At 32.1% G+C, this 17,655-nt stretch overlaps 1 protein-coding gene across 1 annotated transcript in view; it reads left to right on the top strand.

The window, feature by feature from the left end:
• The window catches only part of LOC119604770 (ankyrin-3-like), a 113,748-nt gene that overhangs the window by 8,387 nt on the left and 87,706 nt on the right, over positions 1–17,655 (top strand). The window contains 1 exon segment of the mRNA XM_037957599.1: positions 17,357–17,653. Coding sequence (XP_037813527.1) covers positions 17,576–17,653 — 78 coding nt within the window. The 5' untranslated portion in view covers positions 17,357–17,575.

Raw genomic sequence — 17,655 nt, 5'->3', positions numbered from 1 at the left:
TTGTGCCGAATTTCATCGCTATTGATGCTTTTCTTAGCCAGTCATGGGCGATAAAGTAATTTTCTGAATTGGACTTTATATGGGGGGTAGGGTCAATTATGGACCGATCCTTATAAAATTATATGAAGAGATTTATGTTCCCATAAAACATGTTTGTGCCGAATTTCACCGCTATTGATGCTTCTCTTAGCCAGTTATGGGCGATAAAGTCATTTTCTGAAGGGGACTTTATATGGGGGGTAGGGTCAATTATGGGCCTATCCTTATAAAATTTTACAAAGAGATTTATGTTCCCATAGAACATGTTTGTGTCGAATTTCACCGCTATTGATGCTACTCTTATCCAGTTATGGGCGATAAAGTCATTTCTGAAGGGGACTTTATATGGGGGGTAGGGTCAATTATGGGCCTATCCTTATAAAATTCCACGGAAAGATTTATGTTCCTATAGAACATGTTTGTGCCGAATGTCACCACTATTGATGCTTCTCTTAGCCAGTTATGGGCGATAAAGTCATTTTCTGAAGGGGACTTTATATGGGGGGTAGGGTCAATTATGAGCCTATCCTTATAAAATTTTAAAAAGAGATTTAGGTTCCCATGAAACATGTTTGTGCCGAATTTCACCGCTATTGGTTCTTCCCTTAGCAAGTTATGAGCGATAAAGTCATTTTTGAAGGGGACTTTATATGGGGGGTAGGGTCAATTATGGACCTTATAAAATTTTAAAAAAAGATTTAGGTTCCCATAAAACATGTTTGTGCCGAATTTCACCGCTATTGGTTCTTCCCTTAGCAAGTTATGAGCGATAAAGTCATTTTCTGAAGGGGACTTTGTATGGGGGGTAGGGTCAATTATAGACCGATCCTTATAAAATTTTACAGAGAGATTTAGGTTCCCATAAAACATGTTTGTGCAGAATTTCACCGCTATTGATGCTTTTCTTAGGCAGTTATGGGCGATAAAGTCATTTTCTGAAGGGGACTTTATATGGGGGGTAGGGTCAATTATGGACCGATCCTTATAAAATTCTACGAAGAGATTTAGGTTCCTATAAAACATATTTGTGCCAAATTTCACCGCTATTGGTTCTTCCCTTAGCAAGTTATGAGCGATAAAGTCATTTTCTGAAGGGGGCCTTATATGGGGGCTAGGCGAAATTGTGGACCGATATTGCCCATTTTCAATACCAAACAAACTGCATCAACTAGAAGTATCTGTGCAAAATTTCAGCTCGCTAGCTGCTTTCATTTGGACTCTATCGTGTTTTCAACAGACAGACAGACAGACAGACGGACAGACGGACGGACATGGCTAGATCGTCTTAGAATCTTATAAGGACTCAGAATATATACACTTTTATGGGTCTTAGATGAATATTTCAATGTGTTACAAACGGAATGACAAAAACAATATACCCCCCATCTTTTTTGATGGTGGGTATAAAAAGTTTTATTCAATTATCTTAGCCGGTCACTGAGCAATAGCTTCTTGAAATCAAAATTTTACAAAGTCAAATTCTGCATAATGTACATTATACGTTATGAAGGCGTTTTTCTTTTGGTTTTTTGCATATGATATTTTTGTTAATAGGAAAGCAATAAGAAAACTTTAACAAAAATTGCTAAAATTTAATGGTTTATGATCAAAAACTATTTAATTTATATATTCGGACGTTTTATTACATTAGTTTTAATAATTATCTGAATTATACACTAGAAATGTATAAAAAGATGAAATAGCCATATAAATTGTATGACATACCCGGGTATGTTGGGTATTGATGTACGTAATTTTGCTCGGGTATAGACAAGACGGTTAACCAGACAGACAGACGAACATAGCTAAATCGATTCAGCATTTCATATGGAGCCAGAATATATATACTTTGTTGGGTCTCAGATTAATATTTTTTGGTGTTACACACTGAACCACAAACTTATATATACCCTCTATCACCACTGATGGCGGTGGAGGGTATAAAAATATCAATTTTATAAAATTTTAATTTATTTTATTTTCCCGTTTATTATAGCAATAGCAAAACATAATGAACAACAACAACGTTAAACGAAATAAACACACAAAAACAATATACACAAGGCAATGAAACACACAGCCATCCAAACATAGGAAACTGAATACTCCAAGAAACAAAAACAACATACAAATGGCAATGAAAGACACAGCCATCCAAACTAGGGAAGCCAAACGGGACTGGCTTTTACAAATCCCGGGGTTCGGGATTTGAAAATTGCAATCCCGGGATCCCGGGATTTTACGGAATTTCGGGATTACATGAATTTAATTATTTTTTATATGAAAATCTTTAAATCATCATATTTGTAAAGAAAATTTTTTAATTTTGTGGAAATTTAGCAGACAGAAGATATATTTAAATTAAAACAATCCAATTAATTCCAATTTTGAAATAAAAACTTTCAAAATTGCATAATTTCTGAAACTTTTTAAATACATACTTACTTCCTAAGTAAAAATAAATTTCTAGTTCCGAAATTAGACATAAGCACTTTTTAAAATCTCATACTGTTCCATGTGAACTAATAACTATAACAGATACCAATTTAATTATTCGAACATCAATTTAGAACCTATTCTTTGAAAAATATTTGGAATTTTACACAAAATACATATTAGTTTTGGAACATGTAATTATATTCGTAGTATTAATATAAAATTTTATGTGCATTCAGAACTAGGTAATTTACCTTTACCGGTATCACTCAGATTTGTAGAAACTTAGAAATGTAAAATCCTCTAGTATTGAAAAATAAAGTTTGTATTCGACTGTGCCGAAATTAAATACCCACCATCAAAATATTGTAATGTATTGATATTAATATCAGTATCAATGTGATTTTCAGAGGAGCTCCAATTAGGTTTTCTTGTGTCAATCTTGGTCCAAATTTGCAGCCCAAATAGAATGAGTCTTCTAACTCGTGTTTTCAGCTTACAGACACAGAATGTGTATACTTTTTGGGTCGCTCTACGACCAACATTTCGATGTGTTAACAAGTAAGAAGTTATAGTTGGGCGAAGCCTACCATATAATACCCTACACCAGTTATAAAAATAATATGTGATTTATTGTTCATAATAAAGCATAAAGTTGAATTGTACCTTGCCTCAGATATACTTTAGCTATTTTTTGTTGAAGAAAATTGTGTACATTTAAGTCATATTTCGAAAGGGGATTTGTATAGGAGCTAGGGTAATATGAGGCCGTATTATCAAAAAATACTTCAGGGTCATGATGGCTAGTATAGAACTTGGCTTTGCAGCTTTTTGTCGAGATACGAGTATATTGACCATAATTATGAACTTAAAAGCCCTATTCGGGGGTTCAGTTGTATGGGGGCTAGGTCAAATATTGGACCGATGTTACCCATTTTCAATAGGATCCGTCTCTAATACAATAGAAGATCATGCAACATTTCACTGAATTATCTTCAAAATTGCTGTAGTTTGATTACAAGGTTTACACGGACGGACGGACATAGCTAAATCGACTCAGAAAATGATTCTGAGCCGATTGGTATACTTAAGGTGGGTATAGGACAAATATTATACCTTCCCCACTAAAGTGGTGTAGGGTATAAAAACGAAGTGAATAAATAAATGTATATGTGCTATGTGTATGGAATCATACCACTTCAAATATGTATAAAATTAGCTCTGCGGAATTTAGTTTTGCATGAGTCGAAAATAAAATAAAATCATAATTTTCAAATTAATGAAAATTATGGCTCAAAAAAAGAATATAAAAAAGTTTTGAAACAAATCCCGGGATTTATTTTGAAAAATCCCAGGTTTCGGAATATCCTAATCCCGAAAAAATCCGGGATTTGCCAATCCCGAAAAATTCCGGGATTTTAGGAATCGGGATTTCGGGATTGACATCCCTAATCCAAACATACGAAACATACATACATACATACATACATACATACATACATACATACATACATACATACATACATACATACATACATACATACATACATACATACATGCATACATACATACATACATACATACATACATACATACATACATACATACATACATACATACATACATACATACATACATACATACATACATACATCATACATACATACATACATACATCACATACTACATACATACATACATACATACATACATACATACATACATACATACATACATACTACTACATACATACATACTACATACATACATACATACATACATACATACATACATACATACATACATACATACATACATACATACATACTACATACATACATACATACATACATACATACATACATACATACATACATACATACATACATACATACATACATACATACATACATACATCATACATACATACATACATACATACTACATACATACATACATACATACTCATACATACATACATACATACACATACATACATACATACATACATACATACAACATACATACATACATACATACATACATACATACTACATACATACATACATACATACATACATACATACATACACTACATACTACATACATACATACATACATACATACATACATACACATACATACATACATACATACATACATACATACATACATACATACATACATACATACATACATACATACATACATACATGCATGCATGCATACATACATACATACATACATACATAGATAAGGCTATTAAACGGTGAAAAAATTAGACCAATAATTCATACAGTTTAGCTGTACCTGCGATTTGAACACGGTGGATTTCGGGAAAATCGCATATTTTTGTAACATTTTAGAGAATACGTATTAATTCTTTACTGTTGCACATTTTAAATAAAGTATTATCAGAGTATTATAGTCTTGTAGAAGAATTTTATTTATTTAATTATATTGTTCTGATCCCATGATCAGAAAGTAAAAAAATACCCTTTTAATTTTTTACACTTCAATATAAATTTTTGTTTAAGTTGACTGCTTCTTGCAGAAGATAAAAACAAGTGATCAATAATTTAAATTTATAAGATCATCAAAACTAAATGATCTGTTTTTCTACCTGCAGTAAATTTACATGTTTGTTTGTATGTACATTTAAATGCGTTGATATACAAATAAATGAACATACTTGTACTTATTAAAAATACCGTTAGGTTTAGTTTAATAATTTTGTAATCAAATGACAAATTAAAAGAAAATAAGAAATAAATAAGTGCTTTAATTTTTGTGGAGATTTTAATTAGGGTTTCAGTTCAGAATTATTAATAAATTTTAGTTTGGGAAAATCCCAAACATTCTCCCCCACAAAGAACAGTTGTTCTTAAGTAGAAGTCTTCTCATCTATATGTACATCATTTGAAGGTAAAAAGCAGATTTTTTAAATAGGGCGTTTTATGTACTTTCCGTTGCAATAAAGTGTGACTACCCTTACCAACCCATCTGAGCCAGGATGTAATTCTTCGACTTTGGCAAGTGGCCACTTACCTGGAACACTTTGTTCGTGGAGAAGAAGTACGATGTCACCAACTTTTATATTTCTTTCGACCTCATTCCAATTTGGTCTAGCTTGAAGACGACATAAATATTCTTTGTTCCAGCGATGTTCTACTACTTTCCAACGGCTTAAACGGTTAAGACGAGCATCAAGTAAGTCATCATCGGGGATACAATTGGTAGGTTCTCCAATAAGAAAATGTGCTGGTGTGAGTACATCGGCATCTTCCGGATCGGCTGATAAGGGACATAACGGCCTGGAGTTTAGGCAGCTTTCTATTTGTGCAAAGAGTGTACTGAGTTCTTCGTATGTTAGTGTGCGATCTTTCATTATGCGGCGCAAGTGATGTTTCGTGGATTTCACACCAGCTTCCTAGAGTCCGCCAAAGTGGGGTAAAGCAGGCGGAATAAAGTGCCATGTTGTACCTTGATTGGCTAAAGTTTCTGCGAGATGCTCAGGAAGTGATGTTTTGTTTCGGTGATGCAGAACTTGGAGTTCTTTGTTTGCACCCACGAAATTAGTACCACAGTCCGAGTATAAATCGGTGCATAAGCCTCTACGCGCAGTAAAGCGACGGAATCATGCCAAGAAAGCATCCTCATTTAGACTAGTGACAGTCTCTAAATGTATTGCCTTCGTACACATGCAGATAAAAAGACAAATGTAGCCCTTGGAAGTAGAAGCTGTTCGTAAAGAAGAAGTTTTTATGTTGATGGGACCAGCTTAATCCAGTCCGCTGCGCTTAAACGCTTGAGTGGGTTACAGCCGCTGGTAAGTTACCCATAAGTTGTTGACAGGATTGCGCTTTGTACTTAAAGCATAAAGTACGCGTTTAGCTATATTTCTAGCGGAAACTATCCAATATGCACTTCGTACCATATGTCACTATACGAAGTGCATATACACAGATTTTGCTTGAGACATTTCTCCAAAGTATGCATTGATATGGTTGGTGTTCAGGGGACACATTTATTTGCCTGAACATTTTTTCCAGGTCTCAGTAAAACCTATACAATGTTTTCTCCAACGAGTTATTATTGTAGACAAATCGTTTTGCAAAGCTGGACCTGCTGATAACTCTTCATTAATAGAAGTTTGCGATGGCCTACGGTTTCCACCATCAAAAACAACACGTAATTTTGTTGTTGTACTTGCCTCTCTGAGTACGCCATGATGAGAAAAAAATACGCATTAATTGGTATAGCTTGAGGGTACTCACCGAGGTTAACCATATGATTAAACGATTCATATTCCACCATGAACCTTTTGTATTGATCAGCAAATTCTGGTTTCTGCTTAAAAATCAATTCTAACTGTTTAAGTCTTTTCATGGCATTGTAGTCCGTGTAGGAAAACGTTGGTAGGTCTTGACCTTGAAGTAACCTTTTGAATGGCAGATTAATACTGTACCGTCCATTTTCATTCCGGAGATGAGTTTCCTTAAACAATTTTTGGCAGAGTTCTTCTTCAGTGGACCATGATTTTTGATCGAGTAATTCCTCTTGTTCCCAAAACATTCTAAGCTGTTCATCTAAAGAACAGATATTGGCAGATATTTTATTGCTTGCCATATGGCTACTTGGAGAGCCAGATACCTTCCAGCCTAGATGAGTTTCTTGCAGAAGAAGACTATTTTCAAACTTTTTCATCCTAGGTAGGACTAAATCGCCATAGACATCGTTTCCAAGGAGGAGATCAATTTTTTGAGGTATTAGAAAATCAGGAACCGCCAAAAAGAACGTTGGGAGATCTGGAATGCAATCAGAGGTAATTTTGTTGGAAACGTTATTGTTTTGTTTCCTCCAATTCCAGAAACGTCCACTCGAGTTTTGTATTTCGGTACGGCTAATAATTGAGAAAGCTCCTCTGAAATAAATGAAAGTTGTGATCTTTGGTCCACTAGGGCTTTTACGCAATATGTTTTGTTTACCGTTTTTATTAAAACTTTTACGGTGGGTAATAAAGCAGGGTTGAGATTTTGAGTACTTAAATTGGAAACATTTGTACTTACAGTTGCAGAATTAGGTGTTGATGTAGTAGCAGGAGGCTGGAAAGTTTGATTATCTACTGTGTTGTTCACCACAGGTGGGGTGGTTTGATTAGAATCGGATCGGCAGAATTCGTTATGAAGAATTGTATGATGAGATTCACGGCAAATATGGCATCTAGTATTCAATCTACAAGATGATTGATTGTAAATGCCCACTGTTTAGGCAGTTTCGACAGAGGCGATGTTGATTTACAAAGTTTTTCTTCTCCGCTGAAGACAATGTTTGTAAATCGAAAACATTTGTAAAGAGAATGACGTTTATGGCAGCATGGGCAGTTGTCATTATTTACAGTTGAAGCAGTGTGAGCTCGTATCATTCTTGTTGGTTTCTTACGTATTTCCTTACCGTAAATACTTGAAGTTGGGGTAGTTTCCTCTTCAAGAGATTCCATGGGGCGGAAGGTAGTTTCCAGAAAATTAAACATATCAGACGTGGGCGGAATGGAAATACTAGCCTTAAGCGATTGCTCCCATTCTTTACGAGTCTGCATTTCAAGTTTTTGTGTAATTAGATACACCAGAATTGAATCCCATGTAGAAATATCTATTTTCAGTGATTTAAGTTGCGACAGACAGGTCCGAGTTGTGTCTAGTAGACCCTTTATATGTTTAAAAGTTCCGTCAGAAGGCGGTATTGAAAACAGATGTTTCAAGATTTGTTCAACGAGCTTCCTTTCATTATGAAATCTCTTCTCGAGAGCATCCCATGCTAAATCATAACTGGATTCTGCTGCCAGATATTCGTTGACCATGCTAAGTGGAGTTCCAGTACATGAAGACTTCAAATAAAAATATTTCTGCACCTTTGTTAGGGAATTGTTCTGATGAACCCGTGTTTTGAACATGTCTCGATACGACATCCATTCTAGGTAGGCAAATCAATTTTTGGAAGCCTTGCTCCAGCGCAGAATGATTCGTTGCAGGTAGTGGCGGCGAAAGTACTTGCATGGACGGTTGGAGACTGTGTAGATTCAAATTCATAAAGTAAATCTAGAAGATCAGTTTTTAGAGCTATGTAAACATCATAGCATTTATAAAAAGTGTTGGTACTTAAATACGGCACATCTTTCTTAGCGATTGAACTTTTGTGTATCATCTCATTTAATTGTTAATGTCCATCTTTGAAGGTTTTAAAATTGTATTCCAAATCCTCCAGAATTGTTTGAACATACCCTTTTGATAACGCTTCCTTTGGTTTGGCATGAAAACACGTAGACACACGTTCGATGTGTGCAAATATTTTCTTCTGGTCTTCTACTGCTTGAAGAGTTGAAGTCATCTTTTCCTGAATTTAGCTCGAAATTCGTGGGGAAATAATAGTACAGCACGTACGTTGTTGATACCGTAGGCAAGACGGCAGTATTATATTTAAATCACAAATTATTTGGGTATTTGTCAGTATATGGACAGTTACCGGGTTTCGGCAACATTTAAATGTAGGAGAATTTTATTTATTAAATTATATTGTTCTGATCCCCATGATCAGAAAGTAAAAAAATACTTTTTTAATTTTTTACACTTCAATATAAATCTTTGCTTAATTAAGTTGACTGCTTCTTGCAGAAGATAAAAACAAGTGATCAATAATTCAAATTTATAAGATCATCAAAACTAAATTATCTGTTTTTCTACCTGCAGTAAATTTACATGTTTGTTTGTATCTACATTTAAATGCGTTGATATACAAATAAATGTACATGCAAATGTACGTATACTTGTACTTATAAAAAATACCGTTAGGTCTAGTTTAATAATTTTGTAAACAAATGAAAAGAAATTAAAAGAAAACAAGTAAGAAATTATAGACGGGCGAGGCCGACCATATAATACCCTACACCTTTGACAAAAATATAATGTGATTTAGTTGCCATAATAAAGCATTTAAGTTGAATTGTACCTTACCTTAGATATACATACTTAAGCCGTTTATTGTTGAATAAAATTGTGGACGTTTAAGTGAAATTTTGATGGGGGGCTTTTCATAGGGACTAGGGTTATATATGAACCTATTAATATGGAATTCGTGGGGGTCATCAAGTCTTGTATACAAATTGGTTTTTGCAGCTTTTCGTCGAGATATGAGTATATTAAACATAATTATGAACCTAAGAGCCCTATTCGGGGGTTCAGTTGTATGGGGGCTAGGTGAAATAATGGACCGATGTAAACCATTTTCAACAGGCTTCATCTACGGTACCATAAAAGATCATGTGCCAAATTTCATTGAATTATCTCCAATTGGGGGGGTCAGTTGTATGGGGGCTAGGTGAATTACTGGACCGATCCATTTACATTAACCATTTTCAATAGGCTTCGTCCCTGGGACAATAGAAGATCATGTACCAAATTTCATTGAATTATCATCAAAATTGCGACCTGTAGTTTGATTACAAGGTTTACATGGACGGAGGGACAGACGGACGGACATAGCTAAATCGACTCATAAAATGATTCTGAGCCGATTGGTATACTTTAAGGTGGGTATAGGACCAATATTATTGTGCGTTACAAACATCAGCACAAATCCAATATACCCTCCCCACTAAAGTGGTGTAGGGTATATTAAGTAATAAATAAGTTCTTTAATTTCTGTGGAGATTTTAGTTAGGGTTTTCAGTTCAGAATTATTATTAAATTTTAGTTTGGGGAAAATCCCAAACAAGTCTATATAATACAAAATATATATCCGATGTTTTATTAAAATTGGACATTCTTAACCCATAAACTGTGGAGTTCAAAGGAGTTCAAATTTTGGAATATTTGGGAATTCTTAGTGTACCATATCGAAATTTATTTATTTGTCGGCCATATTTACCAAAAATGACTGGAATTTATCGTATATAGTCCGATATTTAAAATAGAGTTAAAAAAGGCAGATTTACCCTTTAAGGCACTTGGGAATAATTTAACACCAAAAATTCAAAAAAACACTTTCTATTAGAATAATGCTTTATATAATTAGAAGAATAACAGAAATAAAATAAAAAATTCAGTATTAAGTACAGTATTGCCATATAAATTTCAACGAAATCCTTCAAATTTAACAAAAAAATCTTTTTTTTAAGAAAAAAATCTTCATATAAAAACTAAAATTTATAAAATTTAATTCATATTTATTTTGATTGAAGTATAACAAAAAATCACGTTAAATAAAATATTTTTCATAAAGGTATTTACATATATAGACATATAAATTTAATGCAATAAAAAGTAATTCATTTATTTGTTACATTAACATTGTACATTTGTTTATTAAACTTTTTATTCATTTCATTAGATTGTACAAAATTTGTACAATTGCATTCATTTTTTTAAGATAGTCTTTTATTCTTAAAATGCCACATAATTTGGGTATTTCTAATTTGTTTCTTATATTATTTTTATTGATATTAATTTGAGAAAAAATTCGTTCAACATTAGCTGTTGCAATAGGAATAGATAAAACAGCATAAACAAATTTTTTAAGCAAGGAAATACTTCAGATCCGTCACAACGTTTTGTTTTAAAAATGATTTCCTTCTTTAAAATTAAAATGGTGCAATTCTCGCCATTCATCATCTATTTTTTGAACATTTTCATTATCAACAATATTTGGAAAAAAAAAGAATTAATGAAGTTATAGTTATGTCTTTGCCTTTTATAACGTTATCAGAAGCTAAAACCTCAACACATTTTAGGAAATCATTTTCAAAATCAAAATTTGTTAACAAACTGTTGCACAATTCAATGTAAAATCTTAAACAATGATTTCTAAAATCTATTTCATCTTCATTGGATAATTTATGAGTGGTTGTAAGTGCTATGGATACTTGAGCTCCTAAATAAATATCCATAGGATCTTTAATATACAAACAGTTGTTTAAGTCTATTTTGTTAAAATTTTCAAAAGAAATGTACTCATCTTTTACGATGTATGCAAATATTTTACAATACAATCGTAGAATTTCCCTGTGTAGTAGATGTATTTGTGGACTTTAATTCTGAAATAGTCGATTCAATTTATTGATATCATTTAAAACAAAACTTAAAAATTGTAAATAAAGCTTAAATTCCTTTTTTTGTAAATAACATAAAATTCTGTCCGTGGAATCGAACTTTTCTAAGTCTTCATGTAAAAAGTATAATTCTAATACATCTATTCGACTCAATAATTGATTTACAGTGGCCTCTAATGACAGATAACGTGTTTGGGATGGGTGTAACATTTTACGAGGTTTATAATCAAGCAATATTTGCAAATCTGCAAATAAATCCAATAAACCACCTTCAATATATCTAGGCAAAAACTTACAGGCGTTGTTTGCGCACAGTGCAAACGAATGGCAGCTACATTTAAATATTATAAGATTCGGGCAATCCTTTTTCAATAACGTTGCCACCGAATGATTAACGGCAGTCATAACGTTTGCACCATCAGCTGCAAATCCAATAAGGTTTTCATTATAATTAATATTATTTTTAATAAAAACATTTATAATTAATTCGTAAATACCTTTTGCATTACACTCTTTGACTTTAATTAAATCGAAAAAAAAAATCGCATATCTTGCTTTTATACTCCACACGTACAACTAACGATAATAGTTTTGTTGATGAAATATCTGTGGATTCGTCAACACACAGTGAAAAAAACTTTGTTCGAAGAACATCACAAAGTTCTTCATGATGTGTTTCTCCCAGTACATTTTTTACCAAAGCGTAGCTTTGGACATGTTATTTTTTTGATGATTTAGGAATCTAAAACAGTTTCCTTCAGCAAAGGAACCAAGTGATCCATTGTCAAAAACGATACGTTGTGTTCTGCACAAAATGCTGCCAGGTGGAGTTCTACATTAGAAACTTTGCTGCTGTATTTTGCTGCTTCAGAAAAGGGTGAATTGCGTGTTTCCGATATTTTAATGGCCTTAGCTCTTTCAATATGTTTTGTCGTCATAGCATGTGCTTTTAAATCACAAACGCCCCCAAGTAACTTCAATTCACAGCCACAAAATTTGCAAAAAGCAAAGTTGTTGATGCTTTTTTTAATCCATGGTTTTAATAACGGATTTTCCTCCCAGGGTTTATTATAACTTCTATATTTGTTTTGCTTAGACACTGAAGTGCTTGGTGATGACTGCTCATCAGATTTATTTGATCCTGTAGGAAGTCATTATTATTAGATTTATATATACATATATTGAATATAATTAAACAATAGCTTACCATTTTTTGAAAAATATTTATCCATTTTTTTTAAACCAAGCAAAAGTAAACTATTTAATGCACAATTTTATCACGCCTGTTGTCACTAAATTTCTTAAACAATAAAAAATTTACAGTTAGACGTTTTTTTCAATTTTGCTATTCTCTCTTTTGTTTTTATTCGCGGTATGCGTAGTTGTAACAAAAAAGGAGTAAGAATAAGTCAAACAGAGTTGTATTTTAAAGGAATTAAAATATGTTATGATTTTTTATTTACGTATTCGTCTGTCATTTATTAATTCGTTAATTTAAATATTGTTTTTACATTAAAAATATATAAACTACTCTAGTAAACTGAAAAACTTCAAATTTATAAAAAACTTTTTTTTAATATAAAAATCTTTTAATCTTCACACTACCTCAAAAAACTTCAAAATGAAGATAAATCTTCATATATGGCAACACTGATTAAGTATAAAAAATTTTACTTTAACCCTTTTTGACTATGGAGTAAACTTGAGGTGCACATTTTTAAAAGAAAAATTTTGTTTTTAAAACTGATAATTTACGTAATCCTTTTTTACGGTCGATTTTCAATCTAATCTAAAAATACAAACTTTATATGGTCAAAAAGCTTTAATTCATAAGTTTTTATACTTAATATAGAATTTTTTTATTTCTGTTATTCCTTTAATTATATAGAGCATTATTCAAATAGAGAGTGTTTTTTTCGAATTTTTGAACTTTGGTGTTAAATTGTTCCCAAGTGCCTTAAAGGGTTAATCTACCTTTTTTCACTCTATTTTAAATGTCGGACTATATATATATTATTTCGATATGGTACACTAAGAATTCCCAAATATTGCAAAATTTCACCTTGCACTCCACAGATTACGGGTTAAGAATGTCCGATTTTAATAAAACTTCGGATATATATTTTGTATTATCTAGATAATACTTTATTTAAAATGTGCAACAGTAAAGAATTAATACGTATTCTCTAAAATATTACAAAAAATGCGATTTTCCCGAAATCCGCCGAGTTCAAATCACAAGTACAGCTAAACTGCAAAAATTATTAATCTAATTTTTTCACCGTTTAATAGCCTTATCTATTGACCATAAATACCCATTTCGTAAAAATTTTGAAATTTGTATAACAAAGTTTAAACAAAAACCGAAATTGGAGATTTGAAAAAAACTTTTTTGACCATAACTGAGAACAAGTTAGCGTTATCTTATAAGGGCAATAACTGATATTCGAGTAATTATAGATATATTTTAAGTAACAAAATGTTCTTTTTAGAATATATCCCAAAAAAGTAAATTTTTTAGTCACATTTCGAATTCATGTGCTGTGGGACACGTTAATAGCCTGGGGAATTTGCTATAACTTTTAAAGTTTTCAAGCAATTTTTGTGTTTTATATCATTCCGAAATGCTTACTCTGTGCACATTACGATTCCTTTGCAACTAAGTTAAAAATTTATTACTAAATGGCCAAATTTGAGCAAACACTGGAAAAAAATCTATATTTTCCCCTTGTAAATGCACTTGAAAACTTCAGAGCCGTTGGGGCACCTGTTAACTTTATCCTATCAGCCTAACTTTTTGTATGACATAGTTTTACAACCCAAAGAACAATTCGTAACTTCGTTTTTTGGGGATTTTTCGGGATTAGAAAATCCCGAATCCCGGGATTTGCAAAATAAATCCCGGGATTTTTTCGGAATTAGGATATCCCGAATCTCGGGATTTTTCAAAATGAATCCCGGGATTTTTCAAAATGAATCCCGGGATTTGTTACTAAAATTTTTTTTTTTTTTTTTGAGCCATAATTTCATTCAATTCGCTTGAAAATTACGATCTTAGTTTATTTTTGATTTATGCATAACAAAATTCAGCACAGCTAATCTTGTAAGTTTTAAACCTTTTATTTATTCTAGTGGTATGATACCATATATAGTACATTCAAATTTATTTTTTCATTTCGTCGTAGATCCAAAAAATATACACATTCTTTGTCTATAGTACACTCAAGGACCTATGAAAATCAATTTGATGCCAATATTAATATCAACACATTTCAATCAGCTATTTGATGAAATTCATTTTTAAAATAGAATCGATTTGAATCTACAAAAATAATACAAAAATTGTTTAATATTCAATTTCTGCAAATTATCATATTTTTTTTAATTGATTCTCTTAAATGGAAAGTATTTTGTTGTCTGCGTAGTATTTTGCAAGAAAATAATAAACCTCGATCGAAATTCATCATACCTTTTCAAATCGTTCGAATTCCATCACATACCGGAATATTTATTTTATTTCGGCACAGTCAAATATAAAATTAATTTTTAAAATGATATCTACATAGGAGATTTTTTACAAATCTGAGTGATAACGGTAAATTAAATTGTTCTGAATGTAGATAACATTTTCCAAAGAAAAGGTTCATTTATGATCTAAATTGATATTCGATGGATTGAACGTTATATTTATTATACCCTACACCACTACAGTGGGGAGGGTATTATACGTTTGTGCTGATGTTTGTAAAAGTAAAGTATACCGATCGACTCAGAATAACTTTCTGAGTCGGCCGTCGTTTGGCCCTAGCACCCATACGAACCCCCCTTTAAAAAATATCTTAAACGTTCAAAAATTTACTTATAACCTTTATATAAAATTCCATCCCTCTTCCCAATTTTTAGAGGAACGGCCCATATTTGACATACAGCCTCTTTTAGAAATTTAGTTTTTCATCAATAAATTGCTTAGATACATCGGAATTAAGGTAAAATTCAATAATTCGGCCATGTCCGACTATACTTTTCTACTTGTTTTTATTTAGGAAGTATGTATGTAGTTACCAAATTTCTGATATTATGATATTCTAAAAGTTTCTATTAAAAATATAAATTAATTGGATTGCTTTAATTTAAATTTATTTTCTGTCGATTAATTTCCACAAGATTAAACAATTTTCTTCACAAACATGAAGATTTAAGATTTCCATGTATAAAATAATTAAATTTATGTAATCCCGAAACCCCGTAAAATCCCGAAATCCCAAAAAATCCCGGGATCCCGAAATATCCCGGGATTGCAATTTTTAAAATCCCGAATCCCGGGATTTGTAAAAGCCAGTCCCGTTTGGCATCCCTAATACATATACTTAGCTATGTCCGTCCGTCTGTATATCCATATAAACCTGGTGCGCACGCTACAGGTCGCAATTTTCAATATCATTTTTTTTTGACCCAAGGGAAAATGGTTAAAATCGGTCCATTATTTCGCATAGGCCCCACACAACCGTACCCCCGAAAAGGGCTTTTGAGCTCATAAACATGTTAAATGTTCTTGTATCACTCCAAAAATCGGCAAAATTTAGTTCTATATATATAAGTCTTAATAATACAGCTAATTTTCGAAATGATCGGGCCTCATTTTACCCTATACAACGTCCCTTTCAGAAAATGACTTAATGGTCAAAATGCACTTATAAACATTAATATAACGATGATATTCTGCATAAATAACTTTAATGTAGACATAAATCCCTTTACAAAAATTTATAAGGATTAAAATATATAACCGCTTTATTAGAAAATTCCTTTTTTGGTCAACAAATTGTTAAAATATTAATGAGTTAAGGTAAACATGAAATAAAATACTTTATTATTAAAAAATAATCAACATTTTTAACGTAATCACTAGTGTAGGATATCATATCATCGGCCACGCCCGACTATAAATTCTTACTTGTTTTTATATACACCATCAAAAAAGATGGGGGTATTTTGAATTTGCCATTCCGTTTATAGTCACAGACCCACAAAAGTATATATATTCTGGGTCCTTATAAAATTCTGAGACGATCCACAGTGTCGCCAAAAGCCAATTTAGCTGAAAAAAGTCATAACTTCATTTTGGAAGCAGCTAGAAGCATTTTGGAATTAAGTATTTCTTGATAAAAGCATTCTTCGTGTCAAAAATTGTCGTTATGAGTGAAGTTTCCCATAGAAACTCATATAATTTTTTTTTTAAATTACGAAATTTTTACGGATTTATTCATTTAGAGGTCTTCTGAACCTTTTTTGACCATTTTTGGAGTGAAGTATTCATTTGCGCATGTACTAAAGTGAAATGAAAAACCTGAAAATTTTCAATAACTTCGATTTAAACACATATTTGCGTGAAAGCTAATACATACCTTGCATTATTCAGAAAAAAAAAGAAGTAACGAGTCAGAGTGTTATATTCGGCTATGCCGAATCTTAAATACCCTCCACCAAACTACTTTTTATGAAAACCCTTATAAATATTACTAGATACTTATTTAATAAATTGTGAAAGTTTAAATTGTGCTCCCGTGATGATGGTGCTATCATTTAGAAATCAAATATACTTCAACTTCAAACTATTATAGGAATCATTACAAATAAAGCTAGGTATATTTTGAGGGTTCTAATGCACATACACATAGAAAATGAAAAGTATCAAAAAAATTAAGTATAATTTTTATAACGTTAAACGTATTTAGTTATGTATAACATTGATAAATTAAATATTTCTTTAATTTTCAGAATGGCTTAAATGCGTTACATTTGGCAGCCAAGGATGGTTACATTGATATAGTAGCTGAGCTTTTGAGACGAGGTATACGGGTCGATAATGCTACGAAAAAAGGAAACACGGCGTTGCATATAGCGTCGTTAGCTGGTCAAAAGGAAGTTATAAAATTACTCATTCAGTACAATGCGAATGTTAATATTCAATCATTGAATGGCTTTACGCCACTCTATATGGCCGCTCAAGAAAATCATGATGCATGTGTAAGATTTTTACTTTCTAAGGGGGCAAATCCTTCATTGGCAACCGAAGT

This window comes from Lucilia sericata, unplaced genomic scaffold, assembly GCF_015586225.1.
Source record: "Lucilia sericata isolate MDLA Ls3-8-SP2 unplaced genomic scaffold, ASM1558622v1 Contig000427F_arrow, whole genome shotgun sequence".
Lineage (NCBI taxonomy): Eukaryota > Metazoa > Arthropoda > Insecta > Diptera > Calliphoridae > Lucilia > Lucilia sericata.
Note: the sequence above shows the minus strand (reverse complement) of the source record. Positions and strands in the feature narration are given on the sequence as shown.